Below are 23,584 nucleotides of genomic sequence, written 5' to 3'. Positions count from 1 at the left end.
TTACCTTGTCTGCATTGCCAAAACGTTCTGGATGTCCCTGCAGGGTGGGAGAGTGATGAGACAGGTGGATGTGTGGCATCAGACCATCACATTACTGTGGCCAGGCTAAAGCTGAAGCAAACAATGGATGGAACCGACAAATCAACAATGGGGATGTAACATTACCCTCCTGAAAGATGCACAGAAACAGAGTGTATACTCAGTAAACAGTTTCATGTCTTGCAAGAACTAGAGCAGTGGTTCCCAACCTGGGGTCCGCAATTGCTTAGAAAATTAAATATTAACAGATTAGGTCCCCAGCTTTCAGCAATGACAGTGGGGGGAGGGTGGGTCCCTGGATTGCAATTATGATTCAGTGGGGATCCCCTGGTTTCAGTAATGTTAAAGTGGGGGGTCCACAGAAGTCAAAAGGTTAAGATCCAATGAACTAGAGGACAACAGAGCCCGTTAGACAGTCAAAGGGAGAAGATCGAGGAAACAGTGACATTGCCCTCTCAGGAGGTAATGGGCCCAAGAAAAACCTAGCATTCATAAATGGATCTCCACCAATACTCGCCACAAAATTCAAGAGAAAAAGGAAAAGAAAGCTGAAGTCAACACAGCCAAACAAGAGCAGAAAAAGCAAAAGCTTAGAGTGAACACAACAAAGCCAAGAAGAAAAGAAAGAGACGAGTGAGAGCAAACAATCAGATTTATTGATGATCTTGCCACAAAAGACCAGGAAGATGCAAATCATGAGAACTTGCAAGACCTCTATGACATAAGAGACACTCTCCGGAAGACACAGCTGGCCAGAAACACCTATTAAAGACAAAGGTGCTTAAGCAGACATTGAAACGTCAGTAGACCTGCTCTAACCCATGTTTCAAAAGATCTAGGAAGAAGAAGAAATGTTGCTGTCAGACTGGAAGGAGGGATCTCTCATCAAGATCCCCAAAAAAGGTTGATGGAATGGTACTACTCCAATATTTCAACTTCAACAAATACGAGAGAAGGAATTCAACAGCATGGTCAGACCCCATTTAGAAACTTCTCTACCACCCCGGTGTGACATAACATTGTAAAAATCATCAGGAGCTCTCACAAGGGAAAGACCTGAAAGATAGGCCATAAAGGGCAACAAACAGAAGCCTTCCAACTGAGGACTAGAGTCCACACGGGTTGTATGCATTCATGGTTTCTCTTCCTGCAGACAGCTGAATGGACCATGACCACATTCACAGCAAGGAGAAAAATGGGATCCAGTGGATACCTTAGACGCAGCTCAATTACCTGGCAGACGACCTGCCCTTAACACTCCCATACTCATGTGCATATGCAAGAAAACAAAGACAATCCAGCAGCCACATCAGCACAACTTGGCCTCAACATCCACAGGAGAAAAAAACAATACTCTGAAGGCTAACAAAGCCAGAGTTATGCAAAGGAATATAGTATGACTCATATTTACAATCGACAAATGTCATAATTCTTGGGCAAACTGCTGCATTTATAACTACAGAAGGAACAAATGTAGTTAAACAGGGATGCCAGTCATCTATACATTTCTTTTACAACTGCTAGCGCACATGATTTATTCTTTAACTTTGAGACAGACTTCTAAGCAACTGCAGTAGTGAGTGTATCCACAAAAAATAAGTAATAAGTGTTAAAGCAATGTAAAGACCAAACATCATGAGACTGCGGCGACTGTGCACAGCACACTATATGCATGTCCTTTGCCTTTCACCTAGTAGAGATGGCTTTTTTTTTTTTTTTTAGGTCGGGGGCGGTTGGACGAGGTCACTCACCAGGTAAAACAAGTCACCTTTGGGAATCAAACACCCTATCCCAGAACAGGCGTGGCAAACAAAATATTGTGAGAGATTATATATATATATATGGATTGGTAAAACAGGGCTTTGAGTATTTTTATTGAAAAAAAGTGATTAAAAAAAAACAAAACTAAAAAGCAATACCAAAAAAATGGGATACATTGCTTTGCTCTCCCCTGCTGACACTTTACCCCATTGATTCAGTGCTTCGACATGCAATCAGTTTACTAGAACATGATTTTAAATAAGAGATTTGAATGAAAATAAGTGTTTATGTAACGGTTGCTCCAAGTTTTGTGGTTAATACTTTAAAAAGATGACTAACATTTGCAAATTGACAGCAGGTCCATTAAACCAATAAGCAATGTTACTTGTTCAGTATTTGTTTTAAGATAGGGGTAACATTAAAAGAAGGTGTGATGTACTAGGGACTAGTTACATACCATTCACATTTAACTAACTGGTTGACATGTTTTACCCTATTTGCGCTTAAAATGTAACCCGCTTTCTTCAGGACCTCAATCTCTCAGATCCCACTGGTACCAATTGGGACACATCCCACTGATACCAAATGGAACACATCCCATTGGCACCTGGCGGCTAAGTACACAGACTTGCATGGTTAAAGAAGAAAATTACTATTCTCTTGGTGGGAAAATCTTAGGACCCATAGGACACAGGAGGCAGGACAATAACTAGCAAAGCATTTATGGAGCTTTTCCCCCATGCTCTTTTCTCTGGTCCTCCCCTCCCTGCATGTTCATGCCTTAATAAAACAGATACGGATAGGGGATAGTAGGTAATTTTATTCCACTGCTCATTTTTCGCAGATCCCATTATGTCTCTACACCAAGACATTCCTCCTTCTGGTGTAAACAAAACCCAATGATGACGTTATAACTATTAATACACCAGAGGGAAATGATATACTACTGATAAACTAGCTATTGAGGGTCACAATACAATTTTATAAGATTTTAGTCGAGAGAATTGTGTGATTTTACTCTGACATTTTCAACACAAAACCACAACAAAGTGGCATTCATTACCAAAATAACCTATGTCCCCTTCACAGGGCTAAAATGAGACATTTCATTTTTTTTTTATTACCATACGTAAAGCATAAAATAAAGTGCAAGATGGTAGTTATTTTAAAATAGTAAATCAACTGCTTTGTTAAAGCTAACTCCTAAAAACAAAAAAAGTCGACAACTGTACGTTACCCCATTCAAACCGTAAGTAATATATTTGCAAATTCACAAATTTAATCACAATTATAACGAAACTGCAGAAGTTTTAATGGCGCCATTTTTACATCTCAATTTGTGTTCAGTCGAAGAAAGAACTACTCTCGGGAGAGCTAGTGAAGCTACTCGTTTCGCGAGCCGCCTTTGTGGTAAACATGCCCCGTAAGCATTAACCTAAAGCCTTTGTCTCCATCGCTCGGCAGGGGCTTGTCTCACGGCCCCGCTCTCCCATCAGACCGCGGACCAGTGGACACCCCACTAGCTTAGCAACAACACAAATCGAATACGCAGAAAATAAATTATTCTAAGCGCATCACCGATCGCCCGTCTCACAAAAACTGCCCAAAATTAGAGCCCTTTCTTCCTTCTCCTATTTGTAAGCATGTAAACCTGACGCAATCCATATATAAGCGATTCCCCAGCCTCGCTTCCTCCCCTGCGCCGCAGATCATTCTTTCTCCCCTCCCTCCGCAGCAGCACCTCCCTTGCTGGCAGCTAAAACCCGTCTCCCTATTTAAAGCCTTGGCCCGGCTGTATAAATGGAGAGGCGGTGACGTGGGCCTGCAAAGCACCTTCCCATCCTGCAGAGTCTATATTAGAGAGCTGCAATGGCTCTATATAAACAGGGAGCCGAGGGGGGAGCAGCACAGAGGGAGAGAGGCGGAGAACGAGGGAGGAGGCCATATTGGCTGCTATTGCAGCTCCCAGACACTGGCTCAGGGAGCCCCCGGGGAGCACACGGCCCCCGAGGACCAGTCTTTACCACTGGATGAGGATTGGAAAATATTCAATCGTGTTTAGGATATTTCGCTTTATTTTATTTTTTGGAAGATTTGTCGACATTGAGAACAAGTAAAATACGCTTTAATGAGTATGATCCAATTAGGAATTTATATATTTTCATCGTTAGTAGCAAACGGTCGGATGGATTGTTTTTAGGCGGGGTTTCGTACAGATCCGCAAGGTTTGGAAGGCGCTATGCAGGCGGCTTTTGTTCACAGGCGCGCTAAGTACATGGCTTAAAATGGCTCCTTCGGAAGGGAACATCATAAAGGCGCACAGAGAAAGGCTGAAGGGCTAAAAACAGCCGATTACGCTGCCCTGAAAATACCAACCATGACTTCTGAACATCAACTTTAAGCCCCCGCCTCAAAAACGTAGTATTAGCAAGTGAATTAAGTACTAAATGTTACGTCTTCCCACACACTGCCGCCTCCCCCTGGAAGGCTGAGTCACAGGATCCGACCACAAGAGCCCGTAACAAGACTAAGAAGCAACCTCGCGCGAAAACTAGGAACATTTGTATGACGTGTGTTTTATAGGGTATCTGTGCGCTATAACGCACTAGGATTTCTGGGTTCGCTTATGGGAACCCTTATCTATCCAGCTATCGGCTACCAGGAGCTGTGTACCCTCTGCCCCTCGAGAAATACCACATAAGATTACGTCTGTCCAACATAAATATTCTACACCTTCAGAGGAACATAGTAACCGCTCTTGCTGTAACAGAGGTCCTTAAGGGTTTGCAGTTATAAACACAAGCTTGTAGTTGACTTTCTGTAGCTGACTTCTTGCTCCCACCGTAACGAATTATAAACTGGTGGGGGCACCTACATTTATGCGAACTACATATGTACTGGGGAGTGACTGACACCACAGCAGACTGAACATCACGGAATAAGGGGAGGGGGCATCTTGGCAACACCTCAGATTCCTCAAGAATTCCATGAAGGGGGCCTTCAAGTATACGAAGTCCTTGTGTTAAGTGACTTAACAGAGAGGTCTTTTACGGTGCCTCTACCGATTCCCGGGAGGGAAGAGAGGACGAGAAGATTAGATCCTTTAAGTAGGGAATCTAAGTGCAAGGGATACTCTTGTATGTGTGGGGGGAGGGGGGTCCCCTTCATTTCCACGCAGCTTGGGATTCCCCATCTTTCCCACAGTTACGTCTCCTGCTTACCACGGGGTTCGAGTTTGCCGAGCTCGCCATTTCCAAATAATAAATTAAAAACACTGGAATAAAAGATATAAAAGCGGGAAAAAGTTCTTTAAAAAAGCGCCATCAGATAAAAGCCCCCTGGGTAGTAGGTAAGAGGTCCAGGGGTAAGGAGGAGGGTTACAAAGCTGTCTCCTTGGTTTCTCCAGCCAGCGGCGGTCGCTCCTCTGTGCGGGGAAGGGGAAGCTTCAGTGGGGGGGCCGCCGCCGCCAGCCGTCTGCTCAGCCCGCGCGCCACCTTTATATACCGAGCGAAGGAGCTGCGAGCCGCGAGACAGGGGCAGGGGCAGGGCACGATTACACACCGCGAGAGCCGAGACATACGGGTAATCAGCAGCTGCGTCACGCCGGGATTTGTAGTTTCAGCGAGGCGTGATGGGATTGCGCAAGAGCCCAAACTTCCGCGATAAAGACGTTCGGTCGGCATGCCGGGACGTGTAGTTTAAATGGACCAATGCACAGCGGACGAATGCCTATGAGTGACAGAACTGAAAACCAGAAAGTGTTATGACATCATACCTTGCAAGTTTCAGATTGCTTATGTGTGATTCTCCATTTCCATGTGTTATGTGTGACACGATATGTGGAACTTAATTACGATTAAAACCATGCTAAACATACCTGTAAACAGTGCTTTAAATGGAAAAATAGAAGTGCAGGTACTCTGTAATAGAGTACCTGCTTGTTTCTGAGAAGTGCCGGTACTCTCCAATTAAAAGTACTACGTTTTTCTTGAAATATGCCGGTACTCTCCCTCTCAAAATAAAAAAGTGACGGTAGTACCGGCCCATTTAAAGCACTGCCTGTAAAGATAAATATCAGAAATTACCTCACTTGGCACTATATGAAGCTTTAGAAGTAAGTGATACTTTTTGTTTAAATGTACTATCACTGAAGTAGTGCTGCTCACTGGTGGCATAATGCATTTGAATTTAAACGTTTCATGCCTCTGCAGACAGAAAGATCCACCCATCATTGTTCTTATAAAACAATGCACACCGTCCCGAGGTTGTGTGTGATAACGCGCCCCGTCCTAGCTAATTTACTTAGTCTGGGACTCGTTTTAGGCCAATGAATCTTTTGACCCTGATTGGAGACACCTTAGGACGGGAAATCTAATCAACATTTCAATCAATAGATAAATAACCTCATCAATATTCACAATAGCAAATCAATCAAATTAATTTAATGGCATTAATAAGAATCGGACCACACACCATGACCTTTAAGCCATGAATGACCACACGAAATTTAGTAAGATTTATGATATTTATTCCCTATTGATTACACTCTACTAGCAAGTTTATTAGTCTCAATACAAGACTCAACAATGTCACAATATGGCAACTCGAATAAGATTTCATCAAAGCAAAAATCATAAACATTAGAACAAAGCACAACATCAACATGGATTAACTTCAGCAGAGTATCATTAGCGCATTATTCAACAAAGCGTAGATTCAGTCATTTGTCTATTTGCATCCGTGTTAGTGAACCCCTTAACTAACCTCGAATTAGCATTAGCATGTTGGGCTTCATGCAAAATAATTTAGCAACATGAATTTCGAAAACATCTAACCATGGGCACTATCAAAGGAGCAGTTGGTAACAAGGAAGAAAAGGCAAACAGACAATTACAATTTCATAATCATATAGTAACCCTCCGTAATGGGTCAGCATACAGAGTCAGTCTTCGTCCTCAGGACATTAGTCGATTCGCCATCAGCCAGGAAACGCAGAAAAGTTCAGCAAGATAGGTACTAAGGGACACTTCCCTCATAAGGAGGAAAAGTATGAATCGGGCAAGACAAAGGTGAGGATGGTTTGAAAAGTTAACCAGCAAAGTCTTTAAGACAAAGGGCCTGATTCTAACTTTGGAGGACGGTGTTAAACCGTCCCAAAAGTGGCGGATATACCACCTACCGTATTACGAGTTCCATAGGGTATAATGGACTCGTAATACGGTAGGTGGTATATCCGCCACTTTTGGGACGGTTTAACACCGTCCTCCAAAGTTAGAATCAGGCCCAGAGTGACAAAGTGGCTAGGTAATAGCAAAGATGGCACGTAATGGCAGTGGCAAAAAGGTGGCTCGGAATGGCTGGATTCTCCTTGTGTCATGGCATTATATCAATCTTGTTGTACAGTCCCCTAATTTCCAATTGGACTAATTTTGGTGCATCATTATCTCCAACCAATAATAGGCTCATCACCCCATTAGGATTTAACTTTAGAACAGTTCTCACGTAATTTATTGGCTCCTGTAGTTGACGTCTCCAACAGGTAGAATGTCAGGTACAAACTTTTATTCTCGTGGTCCTCTCGCGGTCCCAGTCAGTAGTTCCATTGTCTTTACCAGTTTAGGCTACCTTGTACCTGTTGCAAGTTTACACTGTTGCATTCAGTAAGAATGTCTCCTTGAGCAAGTTGAGTCTCATGAGAAAGAATTTACTATGGTTACACACTTCTTCTAACTTCTGGAGAAGTACGGCTACACGTCCTGCAGTAAGTCATCACATTGCACGTTAGAAAAACACATTTAATATGAAACCGGGCAGCTAGGCCCGACTCATGCTAACTAAAGCCTAGTGATTAATTGAGCAAAACCTTAATATATAACTCTAAATGCTAATACAGAATCATACATTAGTACGTTAATAATTAATTATTAGTCCATTTCATTAATCATCGTATATATTGGTGGCCACACCCCGTGGGCACATTTCAAACACATGTTAAAAGCACATTAATACATTTTCTATGCGGCATCATTACACATTAGTTCGCAAACATTTCATGTACATTTTTGATTATAAAATCTACACTCCAACATGTGTCATTCACGTTTCGCTGTAGAGTTTACAATGGAGTTTACAATCTGCTACAATGTGTTGTATAATAAAGTGTGCTGTCTGGTACAGCATGCCACCTAATAATGTATTAACCAGTATGAAGTCAGACGGGGGGATGCGCATGCCCTGCAGCACATGGAGCCATACATGCTCTCAGAGTAGCAGCAGTGCTGGGGCAGCAGAATATGGAGGGAGACTGCACCAGAGGACATGTGGCACTCAGCAGGGTGATACTGGAACTGAGAGGACATCAACCGAAACTAGGGGGTGGGGTGGGGGGGGGGGGGTCGTGAGTGGGGAACAGCAGTCTCCAAATGGAGGTCCAATGAACTTGGAGGGCAGGTGGAAGTGCTTTCTCCCTATCTAGTAACTGCGGAGTGAGGGGAGATGAGAGCCTGGCAATACCATCCTGATCAGACCTCTATCCAGTGCCCAGGCCTAAATGAACAGTGAATCGCTGCAGCACTGGGGCTCTGAGCATGTGGACAGAACCCTGGCGGATGGCTCAACATGGAGGATAAGCTATATTTCACAACTAAATCACAGGCTGGAGAACCCACAGCATGCCCATTCATTAACTCCATGTGTTAGACTTTTCATCCTTGGCGTGGTCTCCCTTAACTTTTTGCCTCTGTTTCCCAGGTTGTTGATGTGTGCTGGACTCTGTTTTTGCTGTTTTTGTTACTCTGGACACTTTACCACTGCTACCCAGTGCTAATGTGCAAGTGCTCCTTTACAAAATGTGTATGTAATTGGCTTATCCATGATTGGCATATTTGGTTTACTAGTAAGTCCCTAGTAAAGTGCATTAGAGGTACCAGGGCCTGTAAATCGAATGCTACTAGTGGGCCTGCAGCACTGGTTGTGCCACCCACATAAGTAGCCTTGTAAGCATGTATCATATCTGCCACTGCAGTGTCTATGTGTGCAGGTTTGACTGTAAATTCGACTTGGCAAGTGTACCCACTTGCCAGGCCTACACCTTCCCTTTTCTTACATGTAAGGCACCCCTAAGGTAGGCCCTCGGTAGTCCCAAGGGCAGGGTGCAGCGTATGGTTACGGTAGGACATACAGTAATGTGTTTTATATGTCCTGACAGTGAAATATTGCAAAATTCGTTAAATCTGATTAAAGTGTAGATTCCCTTTGGGAGCGGATGGACATGTGGAGTTTGGGGTCTCTGAGCTCACAATTTAAAAATACATCTTGTAGTAAAGTTAATTTTAAGATTGTGTGTTTGAAAATGCCACTTTTAGAAAGTGAACATTTTCTTGTGTGTACCATTTCTGTGACTCTGCCTGTTTGTGGATTCCCTGTCTGGGTCAGTTTGACAGTTGGGCTGGTTGCTCCTCACACGAGACAGTAACACAAAGGAAGCTGGAGTGTAGCCTGCATATCCTGTTGAGCCCTCTGTGCTAGGAGGGAGGTGAGGAGTGGTCACTCACACCTAAAAGGGCTGTGCCTGCCCTCACACAATGCAGTCTTCAACCCCCTGGTGAGTGTCTGGGGCCTGGCCTGGGCAAGGCAGGATTTCACATTCAAAAGAGACTTTGGCCCTCATTACAACCCTGGCGGTCAGTGTTAAAGCAGCGGTAATACTGCCAACAGGCCGGCGGTAAAAAAATGGGATCACGACCACGGCGGAAACCGCCAACACAGACAGCCACTTTAACATTCAGACCCCCACGGCGGTAGCAACAAACACCGCGGCGGTAACCGCCAACAGACAGGCGGAAGTCAATGTACCGCCTACCCCATCACAACCTGCCCATCCGCCAGCTTTTCCGGGGTGGTGCCAACACCATCAAAAGCATGGCGGAAACAGTACTTGGAAGGGAAACCACTCACCTCTCGACACTCAACGAAGAACCAGGATGCCATGGAGCCCAAGCTGCAGGTTCTGCCCATGCTGGTCTACCTCCTCATCTACCAGGAGTACGAGCAGCGACGACCACAGTGAGTACTGCACCTAGTACACAGGGAAGGGGGGAGGAAAAAGAGTGACACACACACGCAACACCCCACCCTCACCCACAACACCATACAAACAAAGACATGCATCAATATTACATTTACACCCCGTAACCTCCTGGAAGATTGCAAGGACAAAAGGAATAGAGTCAAATCAGTGATATTTTAGAAATAGTCAGATATACGTAATAATTTGAAAAACAGTATTTAAAAAAAATATACAATATACAATATGTACATAAGGCAGTACATTGTCCACTCAAAATGTCCGTGGGCCACTGGGCCAAAATTCATAGGCCAAGCCCACACTTGACTCCTGCCTCAATGCGGAGAGAACACTTCAGGTCGAAAACACACAAGCACCTCAGGGGGACGGGAAAGGGGGGCACCTCAGCCGGAAGCTGGAATAACCCCACTGCTCCTGGAGGGGGCTCCATGTCCACAGCAATGTCCTGGGGAGTGCAAGGACTCAGTCTCTCTAGTGGGTGGTTTGCCCACAGCGATGTCCTGGGGAGTGCAAGGCTACAGTCTCTCTTGTGGGTGGTTTGCCCACTGCTTGGTCCTGGGGAGTGCAAAACCCCAGTCTCCCTAGTAGGTGGTTTGTCCACTGCTTGGTCCTGGGGAGTGCAAGGCCACAGTCTCTCTAGTGGATGGTTTGCCCACTGCTTGGTCCTGGGGAGTGCAAGGCCACAGTCTCTCCAGTGGGTGGTTTGCCCACTGCTTGGTCTTGGGGAGTCAAAGCCACAGTCTCTCTAGTGGGTGGTTTGCCCACTGCTTGGTCCTGGGGAGTGCAAAGCCACACTCTCTGAAGTCTCTCAAGTGGGTGCTTTGCCCACTGCTTGGTCCTGGGGAGTGCAAAGCCACAGTCTCTCTAGTGGATGCATATCTCCACTGGTTCTAGAGTGGGCTTTGTGCCCAGTGTGCTTCATCCTGCCAAGGACAGGGTGAGTGGGTGAATATCTCCACTGGTTCTGGAGGGGGCTTTGTGCCCAGTGTGCTTCATCCTGCCAAGGATAGGGTGAGTGGATGCATATCTCCACTGGTTCTGGAGGGGGCTTTGTGCCCAGTGTGCTTCATCCTGCCAAGGATAGGGTGAGTGGATGCATATCTCCACTGGTTCTGGAGGGGGCTCTGTGCCCAGTGATGCAACACTTGGGGTGTGGCAGTCCACAGTCCCTCACCTGGGTGTCTGAGGCACAAGATTAGCAGGGACCAGTTTGCATGATAGTCCATGGAGGCAGGGCTAGACTCCATCCGGCGGCGGCTATGGCTGCAAACTAGTGGTAGTGCCGGTGCTGATGAGGGTGCTGCCTGTGGTGGAGGGAGGCTTCAGCCCTGCTCCTGCAGCCTCCGAAGACTGCTCACTGGGGCAGCTGCTGCTGGTAGTGGTGCTACTGTCAGCGGTGCAGGTGGCGGTGCTTGCAGCAGTGCCCGCGGCGGTGCTAGTGGTGGTGCAGGTGACGGTGCTGGCCGTGGTGCAGGTGCCGGTGCTGCCAGTGGTGGAGGGAGGCTCCAGCCTGTCTCCTGCAGCCTCGGACAGCTGCCCACTGGGGCTGCTGCTGCTGACAGTAGTGGTGCTTGCGGCGGTGCAGGTGGCGGTGCTTGCGGCGGTGCTAGCGGCGGGCAATTCTGGCGGTGATGGCCGGGGTGCAGGTGGCGGTGCTGGCGGTTGTGCTGGTAGCCACCATGCCTTCACCAGCAGTTTCAGACGGCTGAAGTGCCTTGCCTGGTGTTTTGTGCCCCTTCCTCACCTTGGCAGATGGTGGTGTGACCTTGGGTCTGGCAGCTGGAGTGTTTGAGGTGGGCTTGCTGGGTGGTTGTGCCTCCTTCCCCTTGTTGGATGCTGTCCCCCTCTTCACCCTGCCAGGTGGCGGAATGCTTTTGGCCTTGGCAGGGGTTGGTGGCACACTAGCTGGGCTGACGGGTGCCCCCTTTGAGCCTCTGATAGCTGCAGGAACCACAGCGGACGTCGACTTGGTGGCTAAGGTGCTGGGCTCAGTTCTGGCCACCCTGGCCTGAGGGGAAGGATGGGGGGAGTGGGAGGGAAGAGGTCAGAGTTTGCCACGAAAAGCTTCCTAGGGACACTGGGGCAGGAAGAGGGTGAGGGTTTAGGAGTGGAGGAAGAGGGAGTGGTTGTAGGAGGTGTCTGTCTGCTGAGTTTGGGTGCAGGTGCATGGGTTGGATGCTGTTGTGAGGTGGATGGCTGTTGGGTGGGTGGGTGCTTGCGTTTGTGTACTTTGGGGGGAGGGGTCACAGACACAGTGGGAGAGGATACAGGGGACGTGTGCATGGATGTGGGGGTGGTGACTGCCAGTGAGGGGTGTGTTGTGATGGGCGTGCTAGTGATGGAGGTAGTGGATAAGGATGTAGTGAATGCAGGTGTTAGTGGAGATGCTACTGGGAGGGAGGTGGAAGACAAGGAGGAGAGGGACACAGTGGAGGCAGTGGATGTTGGTGTGTCTGCAGGGGGATGGTGCTTGTGTGAGTGCCTGTGAGATGAAGTGTGGTGCTTGTGTTTGCCTGAGCCACTTTTGTGTGTTGATTTGGGTGAATGCTGGTCTGAAGGTGTGCTTGGGATAGGCTGGGGTTGAGGGGATTAGGACTGGGTAGAGGAAGTTGGAGGGGGGAGGCTGGACACAGTGACAATGGCTGCCATCAGTCCTGAGGCCAGAACCTGAAATGCTCTCTGTTGGGCTGCCACGCCAGAGTGAATGCCCTCCAGGTATGCATTTGTTTGTTGCAAATGCCTCTCAACACCCTGGATGGCATTCAGAATGGTTGACTGCCCAACAGTGAGGGATCTCAGGAGCTCAATAGCCTCCTCACTGAGGGCAGCAGGGCTGACTGGGGCAGGGCCTGAGGTGCCTGGGTCGAAGGAGCTGCCCTCTTTCCTGGGTGAGTGGGCATGGAAAGCATGCTGAGGGGCTGCTGGGAGGACGGTGCTGGTAGGGGGGGTGGCGGCTGTACCTGTTGTTGGGGTGAGCAGAGAGGTGTCCGCCACCGCCAGGAAGCTTCCATCAGAGAAGTCATTGTCTGTGGTCTCCCCTCCTGCCCCTGGCGTGGTGCTCCCCTCGCCATCGGTCCCACTGGTGCCCTCACCGTCGGTGGATTCGGCCTCCAGGCCCATGTGGGATGCAGCTCCCTCTGTCGCCAGTGCTGCTGCTCCTCTGCCAGAGAATGCTAATGCACACAAGGACAGGGTGACAAAGCAAAAAGGAGGGGGGGGGAGAGACAGAGGATAAGCATAGTCAATGCCAGCAACACCATTACCGTTGGCATATACAACACACAGGGAGCAGCCCTATGCACTACCAGTTACTAAGATAGTCACCAGCCCATGGGGTACAATGCCTAATGCCATTAGCTGCAAACATGAAACCCACAGGACCCTGCCCAGTAGTAGATGCCCACTAACACTATTGTGGTAGGAGTGCTTCAGAGCCTGCCCAACAATGGACCTACCCTGCCATGTTCGCACTGGCATAGGGGCACCCACAGCCCACATCCCCCACCCAGGTAAACCTTAATGCATGCACAGTCATGATTCTGAATCTGTACTCACCCCCTTGTGGCTGCTGTGATGCCTTCAAGCACCTATCCAACTCCGGATTGGCCACCGCCAGGATGCGAAACATCAGGGGGATCAGGGTACGACGGGCACCCCTTCCTCGTTGGGAGGCCATCCTCAGCTGGGTGTCCGCCATCTTCCTTGTCCAGCGGCGCAGGTCCTCCTACCGTTGCGGCAGTGGGTGCTCCGCCTGTCAAAGACCCCCAGGGTCCGCACCTCCTTGGCGATGGCACGCCAAATACCCTTTTTCTGATGGGTGCTGAACTGCATGGAAAAGAAAGCAGAAAAGGGAATTAGTTAACCGTCCGGACCGTCACACTCATGGTCCACCAGATCCCTCCCATCCCCTGACGCACATACATTAACCACCATACATGCAGCACTCTGGCCAGGACACCTCATCCCCCCCACATGTGGATTACACACACAGCAATCCATACATTCATGGCCCACGCATCATGCTCTCAGTGTACTCACCTGTTTGTCTGGAGGACCATAGAGTAACGTGTACTGGGGTAGGACCCCATCCCCCAGTTTCTCCAACTCCTCCGCAGTGAAGGCAGGGGCCCTTTCCCCAGACACATGAGCCATTTTAGCTTCCAGACACAGGTCACAGCAGCGCTTACAGTGTAGGTCCTCTCCTGTTGAAGGTCAGGTAGCAAGTGAGTGAATAGATAGAAAATGGTGGTCACGTCCACGACGGTGTGTACCTTCACCGCCAGCGTACATCGCCATTGGCTCCTGGAACCCATAGGGCCCAATGATAACCAATGCGAAGTTGCGCAGCGGTCATCCACCGCCTACCGCAACAGCGCACAACGCGAGCGGAATTACCTCATTTCCACTTGTCCCTCCTAACAGGTCAGGCAGCCGCCATTTCAGGGGGGCACAGGGCATTGCTCCTAAATGCGTCACAGCAAACATTGGCACAGCAACTGACTCTCGGATTCACATTCTGGTTCTGTGAAGGAAAAGATGCATCATTATTGCAATAGATATGTGAATATGACCCTCTGCTCACCGTTTTCCTCCATAGGCTTCAACCGCTGAGGATGAATATGAGATGGGGACATCCTCCAGTGTACAGACCCCTGGTGGACCTTGCGACAATAGAGGACAGACACATTATCCTAACATACAGACTTGATCGGGCCACAATCCAAGAACTGTGTGCCCAATTGGAGCCAGACCTGATGTCAGCTATCTGCCAGCCCACAGGTATCCCCCCTCTAGTGCAGGTCCTGTCAGTGCTCCATTTCCTGGCAAGCGGTTCCTTCCAAACAACAGTGGCCATGGCATCAGGGATGTCTCAGCCAATGTTCTCTAACGTGTTTACCAGAGTGTTGTCAGCCCTGCTGAAACACATGCGCAGCTACATCGTATTCCCCCAGGTGGAGGATTTGGCCACAGTGAAAGCTGACATTTATGCCCTGGGACATATCCCCAACATCATTGGTGCCATTGATGGTACACATGTGGCATTTGTCCCCCCCCCGGAGAAAAAAACAAGTGTTCAGGAATAGAAAAATCTATCACTCTATGAATGTGCAGATGGTGTGTTTGGTGGACCAGTACATCTCCCATGTGAATGCCAAGTATCCTGGCTCTGTGCATGATGCATTTACCTGGAGGAATAGCAGCCTCCCATATGTGATGGGCCAACTCCAAAGGCACAGGGTGTGGCTCATAGGTGAGCCCAAGGTCCCCACCCAGTATGAGATGGTGTCTGGGTATGGCGTGGTCCCTAAGGGTTAGTGTGTGTCTAACAGGTATCCCTCGATATTTGCAGGTGACTCTGGTTACCCCAACCTCTCATGGCTACTGACCCCAGTGAGGAATGCTAGGACAAGGGCAGAGGAACATTACAATGAGGCACATGAGCGAACAAGGAGGATAATTGAAAGAACCTTTGGCGTCCTGAAGGCCAGGTTCCGGTGCCTCCAACTGACAGCTGGATCCCTGTAATACTCACCCAAGACAGTGTGCCAGATCATCGTTGCGTGTTGCATGTTGCACAACCTGGCCTTGAGACGCCAGGTGCCTTTTCTGTAGGAGGATGAGCCTGGAGATGGTCTTGTGGCAGCGGTGGAGCCTGTGGACAGAGAGGAAGAGGAGGCAGAGGAAGAAGATGTGGACAACAGAAGTAATATAATACAGCGGTGTAGGAAGGTAGCCTCTTTCTAGCCTTGTTACCCCCACTTTTGGCCTGTTTGTGAGTATATGTCAGGGTGTTTTCACTGTCTCACTGGGATCCTGCTAGCCAGGGCCCAGTGCTCATAATGAAAACCCTATGTTGTCAGTATGTTTGTTATGTGTCACTGGGATCCTGCTAGCCAGGACCCCATTGCTCATAAGTTTGTGGCCTATATGTGTTCCCTGTGTGGTGCCTAACTGTATCACTGAGGCTCTGCTAACCAGAACCTCAGTGTTTATGCTCTCCCTGCTTTCTAAATTTGTCACTGCAGGCTAGTGACTAAATTGACCAATTCTCATTGGCACACTTGTACACCCAAGGGCTGGGGAGGAGTAGCCTCCCCCGGCCTCTGGAAATGCTTTGAAGGGCACAGATGGTGCCCATCTCTGCATAAGCCAGTCTACACCGGTTCAGGGATCCCCCAGCCCTGCTCTGGCGCGAAACTGGACAAAGGAAAGGGGAGTGACCACTCCCCTGACCAGTACCTCTCAGGGGAGGTGCCCAGAGCTCCTCCAGTGTGTCCCAGACCTCTGCCATCTTGGAAGCAGAGGTGTTGGGGGCACACTCGACTGCCCTGAGTGGCCAGTGCCAGCAGGTGACGTCAGAGACCCCCCTCTGATAGGCTCTTACCTTTCTTGGTAGCCAATCCTCCTTTCTTGGTAGCCAATCCTTTTCTGGCTATTTAGGGTCTCTCCTCTGGGGTATTCTTCAGATAACAAATGCAAGAGCTCACCAGAATTCCTCTGCACTTCCCTCTTTGACTTCTGCCAAGGATCGACCACTGACTGCTCCAGGACGCCTGCAAAACCACAACAAAGTAGCAAGACAACTACCAGCAACATTGTAGCGCCTCATCCTGACGGCTTTCTTGACTGTTTCCTGGTGGTGCATGCTCTGGGGGCTGTCTGCCTTCACCCTGCACTGAAAGCCAATAAGAAAACTCCTGTGGGCCGACGGAATCCTCCCCCTGCTAACTCAGGCACCAAAAGACTGCATCACCGGTCCTCTGGGTCCGCTCTCATCCTGACGAGCGTGGTCCCTGGAACACAGGAACTCTATCCAAGTGACTCCCACAGTCCAGTGATCCTTCAGTCTAAGTTTGGTGGAAATAAGTCCTTGCCTCCCCACGCTAGACTGCAAACCAGTGTACTGCGTGATCTGCAGCTGCTCCGGCTTCTGTGCACTCCTCCAAGGATTCCTTCATGCACAGCCTAGCCTGGGTCCCCCAGCACTCCATCCTGCAGTGCTCAACCCTCTGAGTTGGTCTCTGACGTTGTGGGAACCTCCTTTGTGATGCTGAGCCAGCTCCGGTTCACAAATCTTCTAAGTGCATGCTCTGGTACTTCTGTGGGTGCTGCCTGTTTCTGTGGGGGCTCTCTGAGTTGCTGAGCGCCCCCTCTGTCTCCTCCTCCAAGGGGCGACATCATGGTCTTTCCTGGTCCCCAGCAGCACCCAAAAACCTCTACCGCAACCCTTGCAGATAGCAAGGCTTGTTTGCAGTATTTCTGTGTGGGAACACTTCTGAAACCTTCAGCACACCGTGGGACATCTTCCATCCATAGGAGAAGTTCCTACCTCTCTTCGTTGTTGCAGAATCCTAAGCTTCTTCCATCTGGTGGCAGCTTCCTTGCACCTTCATCCGGGGTTTCCTGGGCTCCTGCCCCCCCCTGGACACTATTGCAACTCTTGACTTGGTCCCCTTACCTTTCAGATCCTCAGGTCCAGGAATCCGTCTTCAGTGCTTTGCTGGTGTTTGTGGTTCTTGCAGAATCCCCCTATCACGACTATTGTGTCCTATTGGTGTAGTAGGTGTACTTTACTCCTACTTCTCAGGGTCTTGGGGTGGAGTATCTTGGACGCCCTAACTGTTTTCTTACAGTCCCAGCGACCCTCTACAAGCTCCCATAGGTCTGGGGTCCATTCGTGATTCGCATTCCACTTTTGGAGTACATGGTTTGTGTTGCCCCTAGACTTATGTTCACCTATTGCATCCTACTGTAATTCTACACTGTTTGCATTACTTTTCTTTCTATTACTTACCTGTTTTGGGTTTGTGTACATATAACTTGTGTATATTACTTACCTTCTTACTGAGGGAACTCACTGAGATACTTATGGCATATTGTCATAAAAATAAAGTACCTTTATTTTTAGTAACTCTGAGTATTGTGTTTTCTTATGATATTGTGCTATATGATATAAGTGGTATAGTAGGAGCTTTGCATGTCTCCTAGTTCAGCCTAAGCTTTGCCATAGCTACCTCCTATCGGCCTAAGCTGCTAGAAACACCTCTATTCTACTAATAAGGGATAACTGGACCTGGCACAGGGTGTAAGTACCACAAGGTACCCACTATAAGCCAGGGCAGCCTCCTACATTGGTGGTGCAGCGGTGGGATAAGTACTTGCAACTACTTTACCACTTTGTCATTTGGTACTTTTCATAAGAGAATCATATACCAAATAAGTTTAGTAAATGTACACCTAACCAAAAAAGTTTACTTTTCTATTCTAAAACTTTTAACAAAGTTCTGAAAAGTTTTTGAAAACTTCTAAAAGTTTTCCCAAAGTTTAAAAAAGTTTGTTCTGTGCTTTCTAAAGTTCAAAAAGTTTTTCTTTCTCACTATCCTTATACCTATACTATCATGTCTGTTGTAGAGCCCACTCCCAAAACTGTTAATGCAACATATGAGAGTTTAAACTATAAAAGTTTCAGGGGTCTCTGCCTGGATAGAGGTTTGAGTATAGGAAAGAACCCTACAAAAGAGTTTCTCTTTAACATACTCATTGTAGATGACCAGAACCAGTCTGGCCCATCCCAGGAGAGGTTAGAAAAGGGATATGCTTCCCAGTCAGATTCAGAGGAGTCACCTGGAGAAGCTGGGGAGGGTTCTTACAAGGGCCTGCCCCCTAGCAGGGCACCTAGTGATGCTGGTAGTGATAGAGGTTCCCACAACAGTAGGGCATCCTTCATCCCTAGAGGCCAGGTTACTAGGGTCCAGACAGTTAGGGACAGGTCCCCCCTCTGATACTTCCCACATTTCCTCTGTGTCAAAGCATTCCCAACCCACCCACCCTGAGGATAACTTGTTAGAAAGGGAACTCAAAAAGTTGAGGGTTGAAGAGACCAGACTGTAGCTTAAACAGCAGCAGCTGGCCTTAGATAGGGAGTCCCTAGACATAGAGAGGGAAAGACAGAGGTTGGGGTTAGTTCCCCATGGTGGCACCAGCAGTATTTCTGATAGCAATCCTGTTAAAGAGCAAGAATCCAGGAATCTGCACAAGATAGTCCCCCCTTACAAGGAGGGGGGGATGACATTAATAAGTGGTTTGCTGCACTTGAGAGGGCCTGTATGGTACAGTTGGCCCCTCAAAGGCAGTGGGCTGCTATTTTGTGGCTATCTTTCACTGGAAAGGGTAGGGATAGGCTCCTTACTGTTAGAGAAAGTGAAGCCAATAACTACAAAGTTTTGAAAGATGCACTCTTGGATGGATTTGGCTTAACCACTGAACAATACAGGATTAAGTTCAGAGACACCAGAAAAGAGTCTTCTCAAGGCTGGACAGATTTTGTGGACTGTTCAGTGAAGGCATTGGAAGGGTGGTTGCATGGCAGTAAAGTTTCTGACTATGAAAGCCTGTATAATCTTATTCTGAGAGAGCATATTTTTAACAATTGTATGTCTAATTTGTTACACCAGTATTTGATAGACTCAGATCGGACCTCTCCCCAAGAATTGGGAAAGAAGGCTGACAAATGGGTCAGGACAAGAGTGAACAGAAAAGTTCATACAGGAGGTGACAAGGATGGCAAGAAGAAAGATGGTGAGAAATCTCAGGATAAGCATGGGGGTAAGGGTAAAACCAAAGATCCTTCTTCAAATCCTAAACACTCATCAGGGGGTGGGGATAATTCAAATTCTTGCTCTTCTTCACAACCCACACACATTAAAAAGCCTTGGTGCTTTGTATGTAAAAATAAAGGTGATAGGCCAGGGATAAGTCCTGTCCAGGTAAACACCCTGAGCCTACCACCACTAATACATCAAACTCTAGTGCCCCTAGTTGTAGTGGTAATAATGGTGGGACAGCTGGCAACAGTCAAAATAAGGGTGTAGTTGGGTTCACTTATGGGTCCATCATAGAAACTGGGGTAGTCAGTCCCAAGACAGTTTCTGTCACACCTGGTGGCATTGGCCTTGCCACACTGGCTGCTTGTCCCCTTACAATTGATAAGTACAGGCAGACAGTTTCAATAAATGGTATTGAGTCTCAGGCCTACAGGGACACAGGTGCAGTATCACTTTGGTGACTGAAAACCTAGTGTCTCCTGAACAACACATCATTGGACAACAGTAGAAGATTATTGATGTCCATAACTCCACTAAGTTTCTTCCCTTAGCTATAATTCAGTTTAGTTGGGGTGGAGTTACTGGCCCTAAGCAGGTGGTAGTATCACCTGAATTACCTGTAGACTGTCTCTTAGGTAATGACCTAGAGGCCTCAGGTTGGGTTGAGGTAGAGTTTAATACCCATGCAGCCATGCTGGGTCTCCCTGAGGAATTACTTCCTCTCATTTCAGCTGAAATGAAAAAGCAAAGGAGAGAAAAAGGCCTGAAAACTCAGGATCCTTCTCCAACAACAGGTAAAAAGGGCATCACAATATCCCCTACCCACCCTGCCATTCAGGATACCATTCCCGTGGTGGGGGAAACCTCTCCTGGGGTGGCACCTGGACCAAGGGAATCATCGGCTAACACAGCTGAACTCCCTGAGGTAGAAGTACCTCTCTGTGGGATAACTAATATTGGTGAGAAAAAGTGCACCATTTTAGTTAATATGGAGCATCCCTCCAACCCTCCCAGACAAACTTTAGTGCAGCAACCCTGCACTGCCTCACAACACTTAGGATAGCAGCCCTGCCCTAGTGTGGAGCTCATAGGACAGCATCCCTGCCCTGCTCCAAATCAAGAGTAACAGCATCCCTGTTGTCTCTTACAGCCATATGGACAAAGTTTTTGCCCAGCTATGGCTTTACTGAGACAGCATCCCTGTCTGGCATTCTCATCACTTGATATAGGCCCAGTGGACAATTACCACTGCTCTAAACTTAAATATACTAACAGGAACTCTGAAAATATGACTTCACATTGTTGGCTAGCTAAAAAACTTCAAACAGGGTGGTTTACATCTCCACAGGGAAGTAACCATATAGTGGATGGTAAAGGGAGTAACCAAGCTATTGCAGAGCTACTCTCTACATATCACCACTTATACAATAAAGAATCAACTGGCCAAGGTTAGCCTTATTGTCCTTCGTTTGGGGGGGGTTGTGTAGGAAGGTAGCCTCTTTCTAGCCTTGTTACCCCCAATTTTGGCCTGTTTGTGAGTATATGTCAAGGTGTTTTCACTGTCTCACTGGGATCCTGCTAGCCAGGGCCCAGTGCTCATAATGAAAATCCTATGTTGTCAGTGTGTTTGTTATGTGTCACTGGGATTCTGCTAGCCAGGACCCCAGTGCTCATAAGTTTGTGGCCTATATGTGTTCCCTGTGTGGTGCCTAACTGTATCACTGAGGCTCTGCTAACCAGAACCTCAGTGTTTATGCTCTCTCTGCTTTCTAAATTTGTCACTGCAGGCTAGTGACTAAATTTACCAATTCTCATTGACACACTGGTACACCCATCTAATTTCCTTGTATATGGTACTTCCGTACCCAGGGTATTGGGGTTCCAGGAGATCCCTGTGGGCTGCAGCATTTCTTTTGCCACCCATAGGGAGCTCAAGCAATTCTTACACAGGCCTGCCACTGCAGCCTGAGTGAAATAACGTCCACGTTATTTCACAGCTATTTTTTCACTGCACATAAGTAACTTAGAAGTCACCTATATGTCTAACCCTCACTTGGTGAAGGATGGGTGCCAAGTTACTTAGTGTGTGGGCACCCTGGCACTAGCCAAGGTGCCCCCACATCGTTCAGGGCAATTTCCCCAGACTTTGTGAGTGCGGGGACACCATTACACATGTGCACTATACATAGGTCACTACCTATGTATAGCGTCACAGTGGTAACTCCGAACATGGCCATGTAACGTGATCCCCCGGGTCTCTAGCACAGAACCCGGGTACTGCAAAACTGCCTTTCCGGGGTTTCCACTGCAGCTGCTGCCAACCCCTCAGACAGGATTCTGCCCTCCTGGGGTCTGGGCAGCCCCAGCCCAGGAAGGCAGAACAAAGGATTTCCTCTGAGAGAGGGTGTTACACCCTCTCCCTTTGGAAATAGGTGTGAAGGGCTGGGGAGGAGTAGCCTCCCCCAGTCTCTGGAAATGCTTTGATGGGCACAGATGGTGCCCATCTCTGCGGAAGCCAGTCTACACCGGTTCAGGGATCCCCCGGCCCTGCTCTGGCTCCTCCAGTGTGTCCCAGACCTCTGCCATCTTGGAAACAGAGGTGTTGGGGGCACACTGGACTGCCCTGAGTAGCCAGTGCCAGCAGGTGACGTCAGAGACCCCCTCTGATAGGCTCTTACCTTTCTTGGTAGCCAATCCTCCTTTCTTGGTAGCCAAACCTCCTTTTCTGGCTATTTAGGGTCTCTCCTCTGTGGTATTCTTCAGATAACGAATGCAAGAGTTCACCAGAGTTCCTCTGCACTTCCCTCTTCGACTTCTGCCAAGGATCGACCGCTGACTGCTCCAGGATGCCTGCAAAACCGCAACAAAGTAGCAAGAGGACTACCAGCAACATTGTAGCGCCTCATCCTGCCGGCTTTCTCGAATATTTCCTGGTGGTGCATGCTCTGGGGGCTGTCTGCCTTCACCCTGCACTGGAAGCCAAGAAGAAATCTCCTGTGGGTCGACGGAATCTTCCCCATCCTAACGCAGGCACCAAAAGACTGCATCACCAGTCCTCTGGGTCCCCTCTCATCCTGACGAGTGTGGTCCCTGGAACACAGGAACTCCATCCAAGTGACTCCCACCGTCCAGTGATCCTTCAGTCCATGTTTGGTGGGGGTAAGTCCTTGCCTCCCCATGCTAGACTGCAAACCAGTGTACTGCGTGATTTGCAGCTGCTCCAGCTTCTGTGCACTCCTCTAAAGATTCCTTCATGCACAGCCTAGCCTGGGTCCCCAGCACTCCATCCTGCAGTGGTCAACCCTCTGAGTTGAACTCCGACGTCGTGGGACCCTCCTTTGTGACTCTGAGCCAGCTCCAGTTCACAAATCTTCTAAGTGCCTGCTCCGGTACTTCTGCAGGTGCTGCCTGCTTCTGTGGGGCTCTCTGAGTTGCTGAGTGTCCCCTCTGTCTTCTCCCCCAAGGGGCGACATCCTGGTCTTTCCTGGTCCCCAGTACCACCCAGAAACCTCTACCGCAACCCTTGCAGCTAGCAAGGCTTGTTTGCGGTATTTCTATGTGGGAACACTTCTGCATCCTCCAGCACGCCGTGGGACATCTTCCATGCAAAGGAGAAGTTCCTAGCTCTCTTTGTTGTTGCAGAATCCTAAGCTTCTTCCATCCGGAGGCAGCTTCCTTGCACCTTCATCCGGGTTTTCCTGGGCTCCTGCCCCCCTGGACAATATTGCGACTCTTGGACTTGGTCCCCTTGCCTTGCAGGTCCTCACATCCAGGAATCTGTCTTCAGTGCTTTGCTGGTGTTTGTTGTTCTTGCAGAATCCCCCTATCACGACTGTTGTGTCCTATTGGGATAGTAGGTGTACTTTACTCCTACCTCTCAGGGTCTTGGGGTGGGGCATCTTGGACACCCTGACTGTTTTCTTACAGTCCCAGCGACCCTCTACAAGCTCCCATAGGTCTGGGGTCCATTCGTGATTCACATTCCACTTTTGGAGTGTATGGTTTGTGTTGCCCCTAGACCTATGTTCACCTATTGCATCCTATTGTAATTCTACACTGTTTGCATTACTTTTCTTACTATTACTTACCTGTT

General features: G+C 48.4%; 1 protein-coding gene across 4 annotated transcripts in view; it reads right to left on the bottom strand.

Annotated features, from left to right (window-relative positions):
- GTF2A1 (general transcription factor IIA subunit 1) overlaps positions 1-5,330 on the bottom strand; it is a 167,957-nt gene extending 162,627 nt beyond the window's left edge. For 2 of the 4 annotated variants that reach the window (XM_069208358.1, XM_069208359.1), the window contains exon 1: positions 5,022-5,302. In XM_069208358.1, coding sequence (XP_069064459.1) covers positions 5,022-5,051 — 30 coding nt within the window. In that variant the 5' untranslated portion in view covers positions 5,052-5,302. Of the gene's footprint in view, positions 1-3,451; positions 3,537-5,021 lie in introns of those variants that run through there. The other 2 variants (XM_069208361.1, XM_069208362.1) reach the window with 2 other exon arrangements.
- Between the last annotated feature and the right edge of the window lie 18,254 nt (positions 5,331-23,584).

This window comes from Pleurodeles waltl, chromosome 9, assembly GCF_031143425.1.
Source record: "Pleurodeles waltl isolate 20211129_DDA chromosome 9, aPleWal1.hap1.20221129, whole genome shotgun sequence".
NCBI lineage: Eukaryota > Metazoa > Chordata > Amphibia > Caudata > Salamandridae > Pleurodeles > Pleurodeles waltl.
This window is presented reverse-complemented; position numbering and strand designations above follow the sequence as displayed.